The following is a 20,999-nucleotide window of genomic DNA, read 5'->3' as shown; positions in this document are numbered from 1 at the left end:
GCTGGGCGCGGTGGCTCAAGCCTGTAATCCTAGCACTTTGGGAGGCCGAGACGGGTGGATCACGAGGTCAGGAGATCGAGACCATCCTGGCTAACACGGTGAAACCCCGTCTCTACTAAAAAAAATACAAAAAAAATTAGCCGGGCGTGGTGGCGGGCGCCTGTAGTCCCAGCTACTCGGGAGGCTGAGGCAGGAGAATGGCGTAAACCCGGGAGGCGGAGCTTGCAGTGAGCTGAGATCCGGCCACTGCACTCCAGCCTGGGCGACAGAGCGAGACTCCGTCTCAAAAAAAAAAAAAAAAAAATACAAAAACTGAGCCAGGTGTGGTGGCACATACCTGTCATCCCAGCTACTCCAGAGGCTGAGGCAGGAGAATCACTTGAACCTAGGAGGTGGAGGTTGCAGTGAGCAAAGATTATGCCACTGCACTCCAGCCTGGGCAACAAGAGCGAAACTCCATCACAAAAAAAAAAAAAAAAAGTGACCTCCAATGTTAGAGGTGGGCCTAATGGGAGATATCTGGGTCGTGGGAGCGGCTGCCTCGTGAATGGCTTGGTGCTGTCCTCATGGTAGTGAGTGAGCTGTCACTCTGAGTTCACGTGAGCTCTCTCTCTCTCTCTCTGGTTGTTTAAAAGAGCCTGGCACCTGCTCTCTCCCTCTTTCTCTCTCTCTCTCTCCCTCCTGCTTGGTCCCTCTCTTGCCATGTGACACACTGGGTCCGCTTTGCCTTCCACCATGATTGTAAGCTTCCTGAGGCCTCACCAGCAGCAGATGCTGGTGCCATGCTTCTCATACAGCCTGCAGAACCATGAGCCAAATAAACCACTTTCCTTTATATATAAATTGCCCAGTCTCACTCAGGTATTCCTTTGTTTTTTTTTTTTTTTTTTTGAGACAGGGTCTCACTCTGTCACCCAGGCACAGTCTTGGAACACTGCAACATCTGACTCCCAAGCTCAAGTCATCCTCCCATCTTAGCTTCCTGGGTAGCTGGGTTTACAAGCGTGTATCACCATGCCTGGCTAATTTTTGTATTTTTTGTAGAGACACGGTTTTGCCATGTTGCCCAGACAGATCTTGAACTCCTGAGCTCAAGCGATCCACCCATCTCGGCCTTCAAAAGTGCTGGGTTTACAGGCATGGGCCACCGCGCCTGGCTAGACGTTCCTTTAGAGCAATGCAAAGTGGACTGATACAGATGACGTGCAAATTTGTGAAGTGTTCCATATTTTTTACTACATGTTCTCATTTATAAGTGGGAGCTAAATAATGTGTACACATGAACATAGAGTGTGAAATAGTAGACACTGGAGACTTGGGAGGGTAGGAGGGTGGGAGGTGGGTGAAGGATGGGAAATCAGGGGGTACAATGTGCATTATTTAGATGATGGCTACACTAAAAGCCCAGACTTCACCACTGTGTAATATATCTATGTAACAAAACTCCACCTGTATCCCTTAAATTTATATATATATATATGTTTTTGTTTTTGTTTTTTTCTGAGACAGAGACTCACTGTGTTGCCCGGGCTGGAGTGCAGTGGTGGGATCTCTGCTCACTGCAGCCTCCGCCTCCTGGGTTCAAGCGATTCTCCTGCCTCAGCCTCCCAAGTAGCTGGGATTACAGGTGTGAGCCACCGTGCCTGGCAAAATTTATATTTTTAAAAAGTAACAAAAAGAATTACAAAAACCAGAGGAGCATTTTTAGGTAAATTAATCTTCATTCCCACAAGACTAGCACAAGAATGGGTTTAAATTTTGCATAGATTTTGATTTTTGTTGTTGTTGTTGTTTGAGACAGGGTCTTGCTCTGTCACCAAGGCTGGAATGCAGAGGCATGATCACCGCTCACTGCAGCCTCAATCTCCTGAGCTCAAGCAGTCCTCCTACCTCAGCCTTCCAAGTAGCTGGCACCACAGGCACATATCACCATGCTTGGCTAATTTTTTTTAGAGATGGGGTCTATGTTGTTCAGGCTGCTCCCAAACTCCTGACTCAAGCAATCTACCCACCTCAGCCTCCTAAAGATTTTGTGGGGGGTTTTTAAAATATGAAAAGATATGTTATCATTATTATTAGTACATACACCACATTGCACTTTCTCCAATGGCAAATGAGGCAGAGGGCAACATTTCTCTTTAATTCCCTAAGAACCTCAATATCATCTGTCTTCTGGAGGATTCAGTTTCTTCTGACATCTGTGATAATGTCCATGAAGATACCAACTGTACTTAATATAAATAACATTTTGCTAAGTTGTTCTATTAGGGGTTCTCGCTCAAGATGTTCACTTTTTTCTTCTCTAGTTTTGAGCTCTTGACCATGTGTTTCTTCATTATTATACACAGGATCTGGTCAAGGGATAGATTTTGTGCGTTCATATGGATGTCTGTAGAAGGATAGTAACATACTATTGTCCTGGCATCAGTTGTCAAAGCAAAATCTACTTTGCAACTGTAGTCATCTGGAAAAGTAGACTATGTAAATTTATGGCAAACATAAGGCTCCATTTTGGATTGAAAATAAATGTTTCGGCCGGGCGCGGTGGCTCAAGCCTGTAATCCCAGCACTTTGGGAGGCCGAGACGGGCGGATCACGAGGTCAGGAGATCGAGACCATCCTGGCTAACACGGTGAAACCCCGTCTCTACTAAAAATACAAAAACTAGCCGGGCGAGGTGGCGGGCGCCTGTAGTCCCAGCTACTCGGGAGGCTGAGGCAGGAGAATGGCGTAAACCGGGAGGCGGAGCTTGCAGTGAGCTGCGATCTGGCCACTGCACTCCAGTCCGGGCGACAGAGCGAGACTCCGCCTCAAAAAAAAAAAAAAAAAAAAAAGAAAATAAATGTTTCCAGATAGTTCCCTTTGATATCACCCATCTTACAGCTGCTACTGCCATGTAGCAAGATGCTTATCAGGTAGTATGAAAAAAGATGCTTCAAAGAGAATCTGCTTTTAAAATCTGCTTCTGGGCACATCAGTTTTCATCCCTGCTTAACAGCTCCTCACCATGAGCCCATCATCTTCTCTCCTTATTTTTGTATAGATCTTAAATTATTTTTACTCAGTTGTAATCATGGACAAATTTGTAGTCTGCTTTTTTTCACCTAACATTAGTTATAAACTGTTTTCCATACTGCTGCATATTCTTTGTAATTATCATTTTAATTATTTATAATTTATTTTTATTATTATTATTTTTTTGAGACAGAGTCTCACTCTGTCGCCCGGGCTGGAGTGCAGTGGCCAGTTCTCAGCTCATTGCAGGCTCCGCCTCCCGGGTTTATGCCATTCTCCTGCCTCAGCTTCCAAGTAGCTGGGACTACAGGCGCCCGCCACCTCGCCCGGCTAGTTTTTTGTATTTTTTAGTAGAGACGGGGTTTCACCGTGTTAGCCAGGATGGTCTCGATCTCCTGACCTCATGATCCGCCCATCTCGGCCTCCCAAAGTGCTGGGATTACAGGCTTGAGCCACTGCGCCCGGCCTGTAATTTAATTTTTTTACTTGATTTTTTTTTTTTTTTTTGAAAGAGAGAGTCTCACTCTGTCACCCAGGCTGGAATGCAGTGGCATGATCACAGCTCACTGCAGCCTTGACTTCCCGGATTCAGTTGATCCTCCCACCCCAGGCTGGTGCATGCCACCAGGCCTGGCTAATTTTTTTGTATTTTTTGTAGAGGGGGATTTCACCATGTGGCCCAAGCTGGTCTCAAACTCCTGTGCTCAAGCAATCCTCCTGCCTCAGCCTCTCAAAGTGTTGGGATTACAGGCATGAGCCATTGCACCTGGCCAATTTATAATATTATATATCATAATTTCTATTCTCCTGTTGGTGGACATGTAAGAGGAAGAGGATACTGGTTCATCATGAGCTCTGTACCAGGTGCTGCCCACCGCAGGCTATATATGGGCATCATCTTGTTTGACCCTCATGATCCTGCTATGCCCCAGGCTCTGTTCTAGTCTTGGGAACACATCAGCAAATTAAATAGACAAAATGGAACTTATATTCTAGTAGGGGTCATGGTCGGTGGGAGACGTACAATCAAAAGTATACATAATGCTGAAGAATTAAATGTGGAAGGAGTTTAAATTTTGAAAGTTTGCTATACATACTTGTCCTGCATTATTATTATTATTTTATTTATTCACTTACTTTAAGATGGAGTCTCCCTCTGTTGCCCAGGCTGGAGTGCAGTGGCGTGATCTCAGCTCACTGCAACCTCTGCCTCCTGGGTTTAAGCGATTTTCCTGCCTCAGCTTCCTGAGTAGCTGGGACTACAGGTGTGCACTACCACACCCGGCTAATTTTTGTGTTTTTAGTAGAGACGGGGTTTCACCATATTGGCCAGGCTGGTCTCGAACTACTGACCTTGTAATCCACCCACCTCAGTCTCCCACAGTGCTGGGATCACAGGCATGAGCCACCGTGCCTGGCCATTGTCCTGCATTATTATAAAGAGTTTTCAGCACATTTTTAAAAAGGATATGCATAATAAATAAAAAAGTATGTATTATATTATAAGATGCCAAATAATATGGAAAAAACAGCAGAATAAGGAGAGTAACAGGTGCAGGAGGAGGGAGTATTTTCATTTGAAATAGAGTAGTTGGGGTAGACCACACCGAGAACATTTGAGCAAAGACTTGGAGGAGATGAGAGCAATCCCTGAATAACACATGAACAAATCAAATGACTTTTACAATACATTCTAACTATGCCATTAGGAAGCAGGCATTAGAAGGGCTAAGATCCCAAGAGGGGCTGGTGAAACTTGTGTATATCTACATCATTGGCTAAAATATAAATCAGCCCAGTTCTTTTGTGAAGCATTATGTCAATTCACACAGCCATTTAGAATATTAATGTCTTTTGACCTGGTAATCCCACTCCTGGGAATTTGTCCTAAGGAAATTTTTGCAAAGAAGAGAAAAAGCTCTATGTGGAAAGATCATTGCAGCAGTATCCATTTGTCTTAGTCAGGTCTAACCTTAGTCAGGTTTATTTCTCACAGTTCTGAGGTTGGAGTCTGAGATTTGGGGACCAGCAGGGTCCAGTTCTGGGGGAAAGTCCTCTTCGGGGTCTCCAACTGTATTAGCCCATTCTCATGCTGCTATAAGAACATACCAGAGACTGGGTAATTTATAAAGGAAAGAGGTTTAATTGGCTCACAGTTCGGCATGGCTGGGGAGGCCTCAGGAAACTTACATTCATGGCAGAAAGGGAAACAAATATGTTCTTCTTCACGGGGCAGCAGGAAGGAGAAGAATGAGAGCCAGTTGAAGGGGGAAGCCCCTTCTAAAACCATCAGATCTCGTGAGAACTTACTATCACAAGAATAGCATGGGGAAAACCGCCCCCACGATTCAGTTACCTCCCACTGGGTCCTTCCCACCACATGTGGGGATTGTGGGAACTACAATTCAAGATGAGACTTGGGTTGGGACACAGCCAAACCATATCACCAACTGTCAACTTCTCATTGTATCCTCACGTGGCAGAAGAGAACTAGCTAGGTCTCTGGCCCCTTTTTGTAAGGGCACTAATCCCATTGATAAAGGGTCCACTCTCATGACATAATTACCTCCCCAAAGTTCCACCTCCATGTACCATCACATCAGGATTAGTGTTTCAACATGTATATTTTAGAGGGACACAAACACATAGTCCATTGCACCATCAAAGTGAGGAAGTGATGGATTCAGAATTGTCTTGGAGTCAGGTGTTGGGGTCTGAAGGTTTGACTCTATGATCTGCCACTTGGTTTCTGTGTGGTCTTGGGTTTAGTGACTTAATCTTCCTGAGCCCATGCCTGCCGTGATGGAAGGAAGGAAATCAGTTTGGGAAAGTCCTGGGGGACCAGATTGTGAAGGGTCTTGACTGCTAAGCCAATGATTCCAGGCTCTGTGCAGTCAGCAGGAGAATCATTACAGGTATTTGATTAGAGCTGTGCATCAGGAAGATTAACTTGATGGTGGCATATAAGACGAATGGAACGGGGGAGAATGCAGAGGTGAGGAGGCCACTTAGGAGGCTTCTGCAGTAGTCTACATGAGAGGCAATGAGTAATTAAATGAAACAGCCCAAATTGTATGAGCACCTCGTGGGTGATGAGCCATTATAAATCTCCAGCCTCCCCATAGCATCTATCTTAAAGTCTGCACTGAACAGAAATATTACAGAATAATGCTTTATATTTCTAACCCTTTGCAGTTCAAAAAGTGCTTTCATGAGCATTATCTCATTTGATGTAGGCTGTTTACAAATTGATATTTTGAAGGAGTTTTTCCAGATATTGAAATTGGGCCTATAGATTTATAGTTTTCAGGGCCTGCCCCTTCTCTCCTCCTCCACTCAGCTTCCTGTCGCTCAGTCTTCAGGCACTTCATGGTTTTGTATTTCTTTTCACAACCAAAAAAAAAAAAAGAAAGTGCATGCTGAACAACACACCAGGCTCCTTGCTAAGTCCCTCCAAAAGCAGGGAAGTCATTAGTGTGCAGGATTTGAGCACATTTGGTTTATTTAATCATTCGTTCATCTTTCTCTGATCACAGTGGAGTTTCACATGTTCCACCATATGCTGTCCCTGAAATGCTCTGCACACACCAGTGAGAGCCCACGAGGGGGCCTAGCCTTTGCCTTCCCTCCTTGTCTGCCAGGATTGAAGGAGGAAATCAGGTTGGGAAAGTCCTGTGGGACCAGATTGTGGAGGAGCTTGACTGCTAAGCCAAGGACTCCAGGCTCTATGCTGTCAGCAAGAGAAACATTATAGGTATTTGATCAGAGTTGTGCATGAGGAAGGTTAATCCAGCAGTGACTCCCTCCAGCTTCAGCCCTTCCCCAGTCTCTGGGTTGGGGGGAGTGTCTTTTGCTGGATTCCCCCAAAGAGGTTCCAAGTCACACAGACACAATTCAGGAGACACAGGACTAGCAATCACCCAGGAGGCCTGCAGCCCGAGTCTCCACTGTGATTGAGGCTGCCTAACTCTGGCTTTTCGGCTTCCAGAGGCACTAACGAGCAGGGCTGAGCAGTAATTAAGACTGTACTGTGTTCCACATCACGCAGCACAGCTGCAGCTGCCGGGAGGAAGGGGAAGGAGAGAAGACAGGGAAGATGCCTTTAGCCCTCTCTTCCCACTCTGAACCCACTTGCTGTCCAGGCTCTTCAGTGCAGCAAGGGGGTTTGGTAAAGCCATGGGATGACGGAACAGCTACAGGAGATGGATGCCCAGGGCTGGGGAAATAGTGTTCAGACACCAGCCAGCTGTTGCTGCTCCATTCTGCATCCCAGGTGGGGTGCCAATGGGCCAAGCCATGGTTGTCTCAGAGGTGAGGACCCCCTGTCTTGCAACCAGCCTGGCACTACAGGCCCTGCAGCAGGAGGGGGCTGTGATCTGAACAGGGGGAGCTGGGTGTAGGGCGAGTATGACACATGCAGTGATGAGTCTGGGACCTTCTCTGGCTCACATCCCAGAACAGGGGCCTCTCTTGGTGAGGGCCCACTGCAAGAACAAATACTCAATGAGCAACACAGAGCCAAGCTCTGGAGGTTCACAGGTCACGCTACAAGCCAGTTCATTCCACAGAACACACTCTCCAGTGGAGAGGTGGAGGTCAAAACAGAGTCATGACTGCTACGATGGTGATGAGAAGAAAGTTCCATGGGGCCACAGAGTCACCTAGGGTAGATTGAGGACAGCTTCACTTATATGGTGGCACTTGAGCTGAACCTTGAAGTAGAAGAGGGATTCACCAGAAAATATGGTTTTGGCAAAGGGAATAGAGAACAAAGGCAGTTGGCATAAGATAGTTGGCTGCCAGGAGATGTGGTGGGCCTGGCCCAGAGCATGAGTGGAGTGAGAAGGGAAGGAGTCTAGGGAAAGGAACCTAGAGAATCCAGAATTCTAAAGGACCACCAGAGGCTCCAGGCCTGGCAAGAGCGACTAACAGGATGACCCACCTTTCCCAACGTACACCATCGCAGGCACTGGGCAGATGCTCTGTGACTTGATCGGGATCCCTGGGGAGTGGTGCCAGCCCCAGGTACTGAGCTGGAGGCGGGGATCACAGAGGAGTCAAGGGACTCAAGGAGGGAAGGCAGCTGGAGGGAAGGGGCTTGGGCAGAACAAAAGAGGAGGGGGCTTGGCCCTGGGCTCTCATCCACTCCTGAAGCCCATGCAGGGAAACAGTGAACAGTGAATGATGCAGTTCCTGTGTCCTGAGATCCCAGCCTCGTGTGGGGCCATCGGGTTACCAGAAGCCTTCCTGTCTCCTACCCATTGCTCTGGGGGCCACAGGTACCTGAAGGTTTCCAGAACCCAGGGAAGAGGCCGGAGGTTCAGTAATAGCTCTATGGGAGCAGAACTAGAGAGTGATGACCAGCTCCCAAAATACATAACCCTTATTTTGAGCTTCACAATACATGTCAGTCAGAGAAAGAAAGGTTCAAGTCTCAAAAATGCTGGATCTTGGCTGGGCGCGGTGGCTCACGCCTGCAATCCCAGCACTTTGGGAGGCTGAGGCAGGCAGATCACTTGAGGTCAGGAGTTCAAGACCAGCCTGGCCAACATGGTGAAACCCTGTCTCTACTAAAAATAGAAAAATTAGCCGGGTATGGCAGTGGGCACCTGTAATCTCAGCTACTGGGGAGGCTGAGGCAGGAGAATTGCTTGAACCTGGGAGGTGGAGGTTGCAGTGAGCCGAGATGGTGCCATTGCACTCCAGGCTGGGTGACAGAGTGAGACTCAAAGTCTCAAAAAAAAACAAAAAGCTGGAGCTTCAGTAATGCTGACCACTTTCAAATATATGTAATCAGCACTCCTTTCAAATAGTCTTTTAGCAGCACGCTAACTTATGACTACAAGGTCTGCGGTCCCCTCTCCTGCCAAGTATCCCCTTCCCCTGTCTGAGCGGCTCTTTCCCTGTCTGAGCAGCTCGAAGGCAGTCCTCTAAGAGGATTTGGGGTTGTACTCCCATATAAAAGAAAGTCTGTGGTGCTGCTGTGTTAAGTTACCCACCTGTTGGCTGGTGAGCGTCCCCTTCATGTCTTTCCTGAAGTTGGATTTTCAGTAAATAAGAAGACCACATTTTTTATTCCGAGGCTGTGGTCTTGTTTTCCATAGCAGTGTGTCCCAGAAAGCTCGAGATCTCTTGCATGGCCATGATTTGAAAGTCTGGAGATGGGATCCACCGGTAAGCTGTGTTCTCCATGGAGTTCACGTGAGGCTGCCCTGCACCCCTCGCCTCTCCCTCGGGGTCACAGGGCACCTGTGGGCACCTCTTCCTGTTGCCTGTATGTCCTCCCCAATAGGAGAAAGAGAGGGCATAGAGGGTAATGAGTCTCTTTCACTGGTTCGAATTAGGGGGAAGCCTGTCAGTCCAAGCCCCCCTCACATTCAGGCAACGACCGATCCAGCTTCCTTTCCTCCGACCTGGCAGGCAGGGGAAGCAACTGTGGAGGAATTTTAGAGCTGGGGGAGGCAGAGGGAGGATAGGAATGCCTTTTATTTTCTTTGAACTTTTCCATTTATAATATTTCTTTTTTTTTTTTTTTTTTTTTGAGACGGAGTCTCGCTCTGTCGCCCGGGCTGGAGTGCAGTGGCCGGATCTCAGCTCACTGCAAGCTCCGCCTCCCGGGTTCACGCCATGCTCCTGCCTCAGCCTCCGAGTAGCTGGGACTACAGGCGCCCGCCACCTCGCCCGGCTAGTTTTTTTTGTATTTTTTAGTAGAGACGGGGTTTCACCATGTTAGCCAGGATGGTCTCGATCTCCTGACCTCGCGATCCGCCTGTCTCGGCCTCCCAAAGTGCTGGGATTACAGGCTTGAGCCACCGCACCCGGCCTAATATTTCTATTTTTAAAAGAATAATTTGGTTATTTTTAATTTAGCATATTTTCCTTAGAGCAATAAAGGCTTTTGCAATATGGAAAAGGTGACATTTGATCTGAAGGAGTCTGGGGGAGCTCTGAGTATAGGGAACTGACCTTTCATACCCGCCCCTGAGCGCTGCTGCCTGGGGGCCTGAGGTGTAGGTCGGCTCACCACCAGTGACCTGCCTGTGACCAGCCTGTCCCTCTTCCCATGGGTTCTCTAGCTGGCTCTGACTAAAGCCCTGTCTGTCTCGCCAACTCTCCCACTTCTCAGCTTCTCCCTTTCTTCATTCAGCCCAGCCCAGAAGCCCTGAGGGCTGGGCCAGAGAGAAGCAGTTGTTGCTGTTTTTTCCCAGCTCCGCTCAAACCTGACACCCGCAGAAAGGTCAAGCCCGCGTGGTTCTGCACATCCCTGCCTGGCCCGTCCTGGCTGTTACCATGACGACTGCTGGGCTGTAAATGTCCTTCGCCACCTCTACTCAGCACACTGGTGACTGTCCCACGCTCCATCCTCAGAAAAGCTGCTCCTGCCAGGGGTTCTGGAGTTACAGGGCCTTTGGGAATAAGACAGACCAACAGAGACCAGGAAGATAGATACAGTCAGAGGCACACACACTAACAGAGTCAAACAGAGACAGGCATAGTGCGACAGGAGAGTGCGAAGGTGCGAGGAAGTGAGGTGGCGACACGGCCTCAGCCGCGCAAGACTGCAGGAAAAATAAAGCAAAGCAGAGCCTGAGACAGAGACAAGAGACAAAGGGAGGCACGGGGGACGTGGGAGCCCATGGTGCCACAGCGAGAGGCCAGACAAAGGAAGAGACAAAAGGCAAAGACCAGGGCAGTCAGCTCTCCCATCCCAGGGCATTTCCTTGCCCAACAGGTCTCTCTTGGCCTCATCCTGTCTGAGATGTCAGGCAGGGTCTCTCTGAGTTGATTTGCTGTCCAGACTGTTCCTCTGGCTGGACAACATTTCACCTTAAGAGATGCCCTCCCCTAATAACAGTGATTGTTATTTTGTTGCCACACACACACACACACACACACACACACCCACACACCCTGCTCCTTGCCCATGATTCCATGTCACCCCAAACTCACCATAAATACCTTCTCAGCCTCACTTCGCCCAGGCATTGGAACATTGAGCAGGGTTGATTTTCAAATTGCGGCAAAATCTAGGGAATAAGCGTGAACCTCGGAGATGATGAAGCCCCTGGAGGTAATGAATGGGCAAGAGGAGGGAAAAGACAGACTGAACAGTGAACACCAGACAAGAGTGTGGGGGCAAGAGGGTGGGAGAAGGGATCAGGGAAGAGAGAGGCGGGCTCAGAGCTCTGACCAGGGCAAGCCAGAGGAGCGGTAACGGGAGGGCTGGGCCAACTCGATTAGCCTTCAGGGCCTGGCAGGGAACCCTGCCTCCAACATCAGTGCCATGATTTCCCATCTTTGAAGTGTCTCCCAGGCTTTGAAGGAGGCTTCTCAGGGTCTTTGAATTCTTGGTCGTTCTTAGCATTTTCTTTTTTCTTTTTCTTTTTCTTTTTTTTTTTTGAGATGGAGTCTCACTCTGTTGCCCACGCTGGAGTACAATGGTGTGATCTTGGCTCACTACAACCTCCGCCTCCCGGGTTCAAGCCATTCTCCTCCCTCAGCTTCCTGAGTCGCTGGGATTACCGGCACCTGCCACCATGCCTGGCTAATTGTTTTTGTATTTTTAGTAGAGACGGGGTTTCACTATGCTGGCCAGGCTGGTCTTGAACTCCTGACCTCAGGTGATCCACCCACCTCGGCCTCCCAAAGTGCTGGGATTACAGGTATGAGCCACCGCACCCAGCCTTGTCAGCCTCTTTGGCCCCTCAGCTCTCTTGGCCTTTAGGGGTAGGTTTGCATAGACCTGCTCACTGCAGAACATCCTCTTATAATGTGGTGCCCACATGATGCTTTCAGAGAGGCATGACCAGTGCAGAATATATTTTTATACTACTATGTCCCAAGTTCATTTCCACTATTGATTCCTAGAATTATAACTTTTTTTTAGCAGCACGTTCCACTGCTGACTCCATTGAACTGTTAAGACACTGAACACCTGTTTGGGGTTTTCCATACCACTTTCCCCTTTCTTCAGCCAGCAGCAATCCTCTTTCACTTCCCATTCTCATGTGGTTCTGGTGGGACTGTTAACCACAGTATCCTGTACCCCTACCCACAGATCTTGCCCGTGTCATAGTCACTGCTCCAATGACGAGCATGTGACCCAGGCCAATCCAATCTGAGTCCTTCCCCTGGAATTTATTTATTTGAGACAGAATCTTGCTCTGTCACCCAGGATAGAGTGCAGTCAGGCAATTATAGCTCACTGCAGCCTCAACCTCCTGGGCTCAAGCAGTCCTCCCACCTCAGCATCCCGAGTCACTGGACTAGAGGCATGCAGTACCATGCCAGGCTAATTTTTAAATTTTTTTGTAGAGATAGGGTCTCTCTGTGTTGCCCAGGCTGGTCTGAAACTCCTGGGCTCAAGTGATCCTCCCACCTTGGCCTCCCAAAGTGCTGGGATTATTAAGCCTAAACCACTGTGCTAAGCCCACTGGGATCTGTTATATGGGGTTGGAAAGTGTTATCTTTCCTCTGGAGTTCCTAAACTGGAGTGATGTCAGCCCAGAGCTCCCCGTGCTATACGAACACACGCAGATAGTCAACAGTGGGAGGAAGAGAGGCTAAAGATACTGCTGGAGTCCTGGGGTCCAGCTAACTGAAGCCAGCTCTGTATGTCTTAGGCTAGAATTGAGTCTGGCTTGGATTTCTTTCTTTTTTTTTTTTTTTTTTTTTTTTTGCAATAGCCTTGGAAAACTTCCCAGAGTCTGGCTTCTTGACTTCTGTCACTAGAACTTTGTCCCATCACTCTAGTCTATAGAAAAATTTTAGAATTGTTGGCCGGGCGCGGTGGCTCAAGCCTGTAATCCCAGCACTTTGGGAGGCCGAGGTGGGCGGATCACGAGGTCAGGAGATCGAGACCATCCTGGCTAACATGGTGAAACCCCTTCTCTACTAAAAATACAAAAAACTAGCCGGGCGAGGTGGCGGGCACCTATAGTCCCAGCTACTCAGGAGACTGAGGCAGGAGAATGGTGTAAACCCGGGAGGCGGAGCTTGCAGTGAGCCGAGATCGCGCCACTGTACTCTAGCCTGGGTGACAGAGCAAGACGCCGTCTCAAAAAATAAATAAATAAATAAATAAAAATTTTAGAATTGTTATTCTGTTATTTAATCAATTACCTACTTCTCTCATTTTTGATAAGGTTACCTTCTATTCACTCAACCAAATCATTGATAAAAATGTTGAGTTGAACAGAGGAAAAAGAAACCAACAACATGTCAGCTTATCGATAAAAGTTTACCTTTGGGATGACTGTTTGAACAACTGTGAGTCTCCTCTACCATACTCTTGCCCAACGTACACTCCGCATCCCGTCTGCCTTGATCAGGCACCATGCTGAAGACCACACTGCACCTTGGCATTCTGCTGAGCCAATAGTTGATGGTCTCATCCCCAAAGGATATAAGATTAAAGAACCAAAACTGGTCCTGGAGATACTTACTCTTTAAAATGCTCATAAACTCTCAGTAACCTATCTCCTTCCTTGTGCACACATAGACACATACACACACACACACACACACACAATCCCTCTTATCACCCACCTCCACCTCTGCCTCCTCCCTCCCTACTTATCTCACCTGCTAAAGAAGTAATTTTTAAAAGTGGATTAGGTAAACATGAAGGGAGGAGAGAGTCTGTTTGGGAAAAGAAAACCTTTAGAGCAATGTGTGACAGAACACTTGGGACAGAGGAGGTGGAGAGAGCGGGGGGAGATGGACATCTCTCTGCCACACATTGACTAATGGGAACAGTACACTGAGGGCTCAGGAAAGGCTGAGCCTGGAGGCCAGGGAATCCAGGAGCAGAGGCCCACTACTGCTCCACTTTGGCCTGTAGGAGGTGGTGTGGGGTACCAGCAGAGAGCACAGGCGCCAGAGAGCTAGGCTTGGCTCTCCATCCTGGCACTACCACCAGCTAACCACCCACTGCTACCTGCTGAGAGCCTGCAGCTCCCAAGACACACTCAGGTGCCACACTTCCCTCCACTCAGTGACCAAGCCCCAGTGGTTCTCCTTGCAAATGCTCCCATATCCACTTCTCTCTAAGCCTTGCTGCCACACCTCATTCATGTAACTATCATCTCTTCCAAGATTTATTCTGCTCCATTCTCTCTCTCTTCACCTCCTGAGACTGGAACCACACATATATTAGACTGCTATTGTCCCTCAGCTGTTAGAGGTTTTGCTTTGTTTTGCTTTTCCCCCATCCCAGTTTATTTTCCCCCATCCCAGTTTCTCTTTGTGTTTTAGGGTTCAGATAATTTTTATTGACCAGTTCAAGTTCACTGGTTCTTCACCTATGCCTACCTACTGAAAAGCCTGTGGAAGCAATTCATCTCTAATACCATGGTTTTTTGTTTGTTTTTGGTGTTTTTTTTGAGACGGAGTCTCGCTCTGTCGCCCAGACTGGAGTGCAGTGTCAGGATCCCAGCTCACTGCAAGCTCCGCCTCCCGGGTTCACGCCATTCTCCTGCGTCAGCTTCCCAAGTAGCTGGGACTACAGGCGCCCGCCACCACGCCCAGCTAATTTTTTTTTTTTTTTGTATAGTTTTTAGTAGAGACGGGGTTTCACCATGTTAGCCAGGATGGTCTCGATCTCCTGACCTTGTGATCCGCCCGTCTCGGCCTCCCAAAGTGCTGGGATTACAGACTTGAGCCACCGCGCCCGGCCTAATATCATGTTTTTTATTTCTAGCATTTCCATTTGACTTTTCCTTTTTCTTTCCTGAGACAGTGTCTCACCCTGTCACCCAGGCTGGAGGGCAGTGGCATGATCTTGGCTCACTGCAACCTCTGCCTCCTGGGTCAAGCGATTCTCTTGCCTCAGCCTCCCAAGTAGCTGGGACTACAGGCACGAGCCACTATGCCTGGCTAATTTCTGTATTTTTTGGTGAGATGGGGTCTCATGTTGCCCAGGCTGGTCTCAAACTCATGTGCTCATGTGCTCCTCCTGCCTTGGCCTCCCAAAGTGCTGGTATTACAGGCATGAGCCACCACACCCAGCCCCATTTCACTTTCTCTTGGTTTCCATGTCTCTGCCAAAATTCCCTGTCTGTTCATGCAAGTTGCCCACCTTTCCCCACTAGACCCCATAGTAATTGTAATTATTTTAAGTCTCTCTGCAATAGTTCCAACATCTGCGTCATCAGTGAGTCTGGTTGTGTTGATTCATCTTCTGATAATGGATTGGGTTGTTTTCTTCTTGCGGTTTTGTGTGTCTTGCTATTTTACATTTTATTTTATTATTTTTATTTTATTTTATTTTGAGACGGAGTCTTGCTCTGTTGCCCAGGCTGGAGTGCAGTGGGGCCATCTCAACTCACCACAACCTCACCCTCCCATGTTCAAGTGCTTCTCCTGCCTCAGCCTCTGGAGTAGCTGGGACTACAGGCACACGCCACCAATGCCTGGCTAATTTTTGTATTTTTAGTGAGATGGGGTTTCACCATGTTGACCAGGCTGGTCTCAAACTCCTGACCTCAGGTGATCCACCTGTCTCGGCCTCCCAAAGTGCTAGGATTACAGGTGTGAGCCATAGTGCCCAACCTGTGTTTTGCAGGGTTTTTTTTTTTCTTTCTTTTTTTTTTTTTTTTGAGAGGGAGTCTTGCTGTGTCCCCCAGGCTGGAGTGCAGTGGCACAATCTTGGCTCACTGCAAGCTCTGCCTCCTGGGTTTATGCCATTCTCCTGCCTCAGCCTCCCGAGTAGCTGGGACTACAGGCGCCCGCCACCACACCCGGCTAATTTTTTTGTATTTTTAGTAGAGACGGGGTTTCACCATGTTAGCCAGGATGGTCTCGATCTCCTGACCTCGTGATCCGCCCGTCTCGGTCTCCCAAAGTGCTGGGATTACAGGCGTGAGCCAGCGCGCCCAGCTGTTTTGCAGTTTTTTAACTGAATGCCCATGGTGTATAGAACCGCAGAGACTGAGCTAAATAGTATCTGTGTCTGGGAGTGGGGCTGCCTCGTCTGTCAGCTCCACTAACAGAAGGTTGAGTCTGGGGGGTTGGTCTGGGGAGTTGAGTCAGTCTTGTTAGGAATTGGACAGGGTTTGGGTTTGGTTGTGCTCTCATTCCCTTCAGTGTATCCCAGGTTTCAGTTCCTCTAGTGGTGGGCTGCGTAGAGTGGGGACTGGGGTGTCAGGGCTTCCTCAGTGCTGCTGCCCCACACTCAGCTTTTCAGCCGGTAAGAGACATCTGTTGCTTGTGATCTGGGGCCAGCCTCAGGCAGGGCAGGGCAGGGTTGATTCTGTTACCCTGGCCCAGCTTCAGTCTTAAATAGGTCCTAGGCACCTGAGCTTCAGCAGTGGGACTTTCTCAGTGTTTCTGTCCCTCTTCCCTATGGCAGCCAAACTCTGCCTTATATGTGGTTCATCTAGGATTAGCCAAAGTGCTTGCCCTCCCCACAACAGAGTGGACCTTCACTTGACTCTTCAGCCCAGGACAGTTTCCTGCTTCTGCTCCTGGGTAGGGGTTTCTGCTTCTAGTCCCAGGAGCAATGGGTCTTTGCCTGTTCAAGAAGGGCAAGAAGGTTTTGACACCTCACCAAAAGCAGATAAGTTTTGCTTTTATTCCTCCCACTGAAGCAAAAGTTTGTTACCCCTCCCCCCGAGGCTTAAGGCTTTTGCTTAAAGGGGAGGACTGTGGAAGTTGAGGCTTTTTGCCTTCCACCAGCAGCCGCCTTGATCAACCTCTGCGCGCATGAATCACCGAGGAAGAACAGTCCCTCCATTTCCTGCCCTGCTCCCACTTTTCCCCATGAACCCCAGGGGAGGCCTATAGAAAAAAGGTTGCCTTTGTATGCACTCCCGTGTCTAGAATCCTATTCAGCTATTCTAAACTGACATGTTAGACCACATGTGGACTTTACAAATTTGTTAACATTTTTATTGGTTTTTTTCTTACCCACTTGTAAGACAGCCACATCTTTGCCAAAGTTGAAACAGTTGATGTGTCACTATCTCTCCTATTTCCTCTCACTCCTATTCATTTCTATGGACTCAGCTCCCCTAACACTATCTCTCTTTTATTTGGTTGCCTTGTGACCTTGGCTTTCTGACGGGCTCAAGAAAAGTTATGATTTTGTACCTGCTTTTTCACATTGTTAGGACGGAAGGGGCATTTTCTTGCAGTATTCTACATCCTAAATAGAAAAAGTTCTCAAGTACTATCATCTCTTTCTTAGACAACTGCAACCACCTCACAGCTGGTCTCTTGCGTCAAATGTTGCCCCTCTCCCTACTGTAGCCAGCATAAGTATTAAATTCTGCAACCATCGCAGACTAGACGGGACTGCAAAATAAAATACTTTAAAATTAGCTACTGAAAACGTGAAACTTAGCTTATGGTGCATTGGTTATCTATTGCTGAGTAACAAATCCACCCAAAATTTAGTGCTTTAAAACATGACAATTATTTTGCTCATGAATCTGCAGGGCTTTGCAGGGACAGTTTGTCTCTGAACCACCTGGTGTCACTCGGGACAGCTTAAAAGCTGGGGGATGAAATCATTTGAATTACTTACTTATATGTCTGATGCCTGGGGTGGGAAGACTCAAACAGCTGGGACTCCCTGGGCTTCTCTGTCTCTCTGTAGCCGACTTCTTACATGCCAGCTCAGAACTACCAAGGAGCATGCTGAGAGAGAGAGAGAGACCCCAGGCGGAGTGCTTTTATGACCTTGCCTCAGAAGTCCCGTTATTTGTGCTGTACTCTATTAGCAAGGCAGTTACATAGGTCTGCCCAGGTTCAAAGGGAGGGAATATTGACCGAAGATCTCAGTGGAGGAGTGTCCACATCACACTGGAACATGAATGAGTGGGATGGGATACACTGATTTGGCCATCTTTGGAAAATGCAGTCTGCCATACATGATTCTACTTGTTCTGTAATAGTGAAAAAATAACAATAAAAATTGAAGTAGAAAATAAAAACAAAGAAAAACCATTTCGCATAGACATGTATCACTGCCAAGTGTGAATAACTTGTCCACCCACAATCACTTTAATTACGGCATACCCATGGCAGCCATAACCTTCTAGATGTAAATCTTATTTTGTCACTGCCCCTCTTAAAATCAGCCCTTCCTGTTCTCCCACAATAAACTCCAAACTCCTTAACGTGGTTTATAAAACCCTTCACACCTGGCCTTGTTTAGTAATTTCCACCCTTACCTCTTGTCTGTCCCTCCTTTGTTCTTTGTGCTCCAGCTACACTGAACTACCTTCCATCTTCCAAGTTCCCTTTTGCCTTCAGGCCTTTGTACATGCTGTTTTCGTCTTCTGGGACTGTTCTTGGTCCCCATGCTCTTACTCTTCTATTTCCTCTCACTCCTATCATTTCTATGGACTCAGCTCCTCTAACACGGCCTCTCTCCTACCCCACCCCAACTGGTCTAGGGTTCTCATATCTCCTTCCCACGTGCTCTCAAAGCACCTTGTGCTTACACCTTCCACAGAATGAATGAGGTAGGCTCTATTCCCCCTCCATCATTCTGTGTGGGACGATGCCGTTCTGCTTTATTTAACACCATGCACAGTGCCTGGAACCTGGCAGGGGCTCACCAAATATTGGTTAGATGAATGAATCTCTGCCTTAAATAACCTATTTCTGGGTTCAAGTAAACAGTCCTCACACCCACCTAACATCCCAATGGCAGTATCCTATCTTAAGTCTTATAACTAAAGTAGGGCCAAAGCTGGTTGGGATAATTTAGAATTTTCAAGAAAACCTTGCCTGCTTCATGTGGCTGGGGCTATTCTCAGCCTTGGAGGACTCCTTCCAAAACAGGGCCAGGGAGAGGTTCCAGGGCTTCCGTCTTCCAGCAATGGTTCTGGTGGGCAGGTCTGCCTGGAAGGGTGCACCTTGGCCACAGCTGGCGGGACGTTTGTTTACTTGCTTTGCCTACAGCCAGGGCCTATTTCTGCATCAGGTATTGGATGCATACCTGTGTCACTCCAGTCAGGATCTCGCCAGGCACTGAGTGATGAGCACGTGTGTGTGCTGGGAGAGAACAGTGGCAGTCCCTCAGGTTATCTACCTGGCTGCAGCCCAGCCTTCTCTGGGTGTACCAGGTCATTACAGCTTGGCCCCTGTTGGTGATTACCCTCCCCTGGCTCTAAGGCTTAGCACTAAATATTGCTCCATTTGCTCTAACTTGCTGCCTATTTCACTAAGGAGGAAGAAGGAAGAAACTTAGGGGTGATAAGTAAGACTCTCCACCAATTTATAAATCTTAACTGGGTTGAGGAAGCCCTAACTGGAGTTCCTTGGAGTTTTCAGGGTCAAAGGAAACAGATCAGCATTTTGGGCCAATACTATTTTTTCCTGTGATTAGTCCCATTACTAAAAAGGAACTGGAACATGAAGAGGTCACTTGACTTATTTATGACCATTCAGTAAGCCACAAGACAGATAAAAGACAGCACTCAAAAGACTCTCAGTTTCCAATGTAGTGCCACTTCACTAGCCTAAGATAAATCTATATTAACAAGTTAGCTTTGGGAGCTAGTGTCAAATTTGGTTTTGGTAAATGGAACATAGCAGGGGCTCAACAAATATTGGTTAGATAAATGAATCTCTGCCTTAAATAACCTATTTCTGGGTTCAAGTAAACAGCCCTCGCACAGACCTAACATCCCAAAGGCAGTATCCTGTCTTGAGTCTTACAGCTGAAGTAGGGCCAAAGCTGGTTGGGCTTTTTTTTTAAGAGTCATTTTTTTAGAGCCATTGTTTAAGCTGTCACCTCTAAATCAATTAAGAAACGATAGCTACAACTCACTGGGTTCCCTTCCGTGGAGTCATGCAGAGCTCCTCTCACACCGCACCCAGGTTTACACATGGGCTAGAAACCGTTCAACTTACAACTCCGTTTCAGTTCCTCTAAAGCGATTCTCCACCCTCTCATATTCCGATTTCTGTTTCTGAGGTAGAAAACGGGAAGTAGGGAAAGGCAAAGCTAGAACCTCGCCTGAATGACAGAAACACTGTTTTCGGGTATAGAAATATTCTCTTACTGTCCCATGATCCGCACTTTGGGAGAATGTTTTGGGACCTCATTGTTTTTTTTCTTAAATTGTTGTTTCTGAGGAAGAATAATTTTTATCATCCAGGGAAAAGAAAAATTTTAGGTTCTCTTTCTTTAAAAAATCTATCCTGACAGCCATCACTCCTGGAGTGGAGTGAGGCCTGGCATCTGAACTCCAGGTAGAGATGGCAGCCTGCAAGCCTGGACCAGAGCTGGATGACCATCAGTACTCTGGCTTCCTCAACGTGCCCAGGGGCCACACAGAGCCACTCTCTGTGTCACACGTATCCTACCAATAGAATGCAGTAAGAATAAAGCTACTAAATTTACTAATAAAGGTGTTAACCCAGCCACGACAACATGGCAAAATCCCATCTCTACAAAAAATACAAAAAGTTAGCCGGGCAGGGTGGTATGCACCTGTAGTCCCAGATACTCGGGAGCCTCAGGCAGGATCACCTGAGCCCAGGAGGTCAAGACTGCGGTGAACTGAGACCATGCCACTGCCCTCCAGCCCTGGTGATAGAGTGAGACCCTGTCTCAAAAAAAAAAGAAAAGTTTAACCATTAGTCAATGGAAAGAGAGGAAAGGGCCAGGCATGGTGGCTTGTACCTGTAATCGCAGCACTTTGGGAGGCCAAGGTGGAAGGATAGCTCGAGCCCAGAGGTTCGAGACTAACCTAGGCAAAATAATGCGACCCTGTCTCTACAAAAAAAAATTTTTTTTAATTAGCCAGGCATAGTGGCACATGCCTATAGTCCCAGCTACTCAGGGGAAGCTGAGGCAGAAGGATGGATTGAGCCTGGGAGGTTGAGGCTGTAGTGAGCCATGACTGTCACTATACTCCAGCTTGGGTGACAGACTGAGGAGACCTTGTCTCAGAAAAACAAAACAAAAATAAGGAAAAAAGAGGAAAGTATATTTGAATATTACAATAAAAATATTCGTATCACTA

At 47.6% G+C, this 20,999-nt stretch overlaps 1 protein-coding gene and 1 long non-coding RNA gene across 2 annotated transcripts in view; both read right to left on the bottom strand.

The window, feature by feature from the left end:
* Window positions 1-1,502: 1,502 nt before the first annotated feature.
* The window catches only part of CCDC32 (coiled-coil domain containing 32), a 34,867-nt gene continuing 15,370 nt past the window's right edge, over window positions 1,503-20,999 (bottom strand). The window contains exon 4 of the mRNA XM_033190553.1: window positions 1,503-2,464. Coding sequence (XP_033046444.1) covers window positions 2,461-2,464 — 4 coding nt within the window. The 3' untranslated portion in view covers window positions 1,503-2,460. The remainder of the gene's footprint in view (window positions 2,465-20,999) is intronic.
* Window positions 17,982-20,513, bottom strand: LOC117070864. Its single transcript, XR_004432076.1, has 2 exons — window positions 20,034-20,513; window positions 17,982-19,940 (listed from the first exon to the last, which is right to left on the bottom strand). It is a non-coding gene; the product is annotated as an uncharacterized LOC117070864 (long non-coding RNA).

The sequence above is a fragment of the Trachypithecus francoisi genome, unplaced genomic scaffold (assembly GCF_009764315.1).
Source record: "Trachypithecus francoisi isolate TF-2019V2 unplaced genomic scaffold, Tfra_2.0 Lachesis_group3, whole genome shotgun sequence".
Taxonomy (NCBI): Eukaryota; Metazoa; Chordata; class Mammalia; order Primates; family Cercopithecidae; genus Trachypithecus; species Trachypithecus francoisi.
The sequence above is the reverse complement of the archived record's forward strand: the minus strand, read 5'-3'. Positions and strand labels throughout refer to the sequence as shown.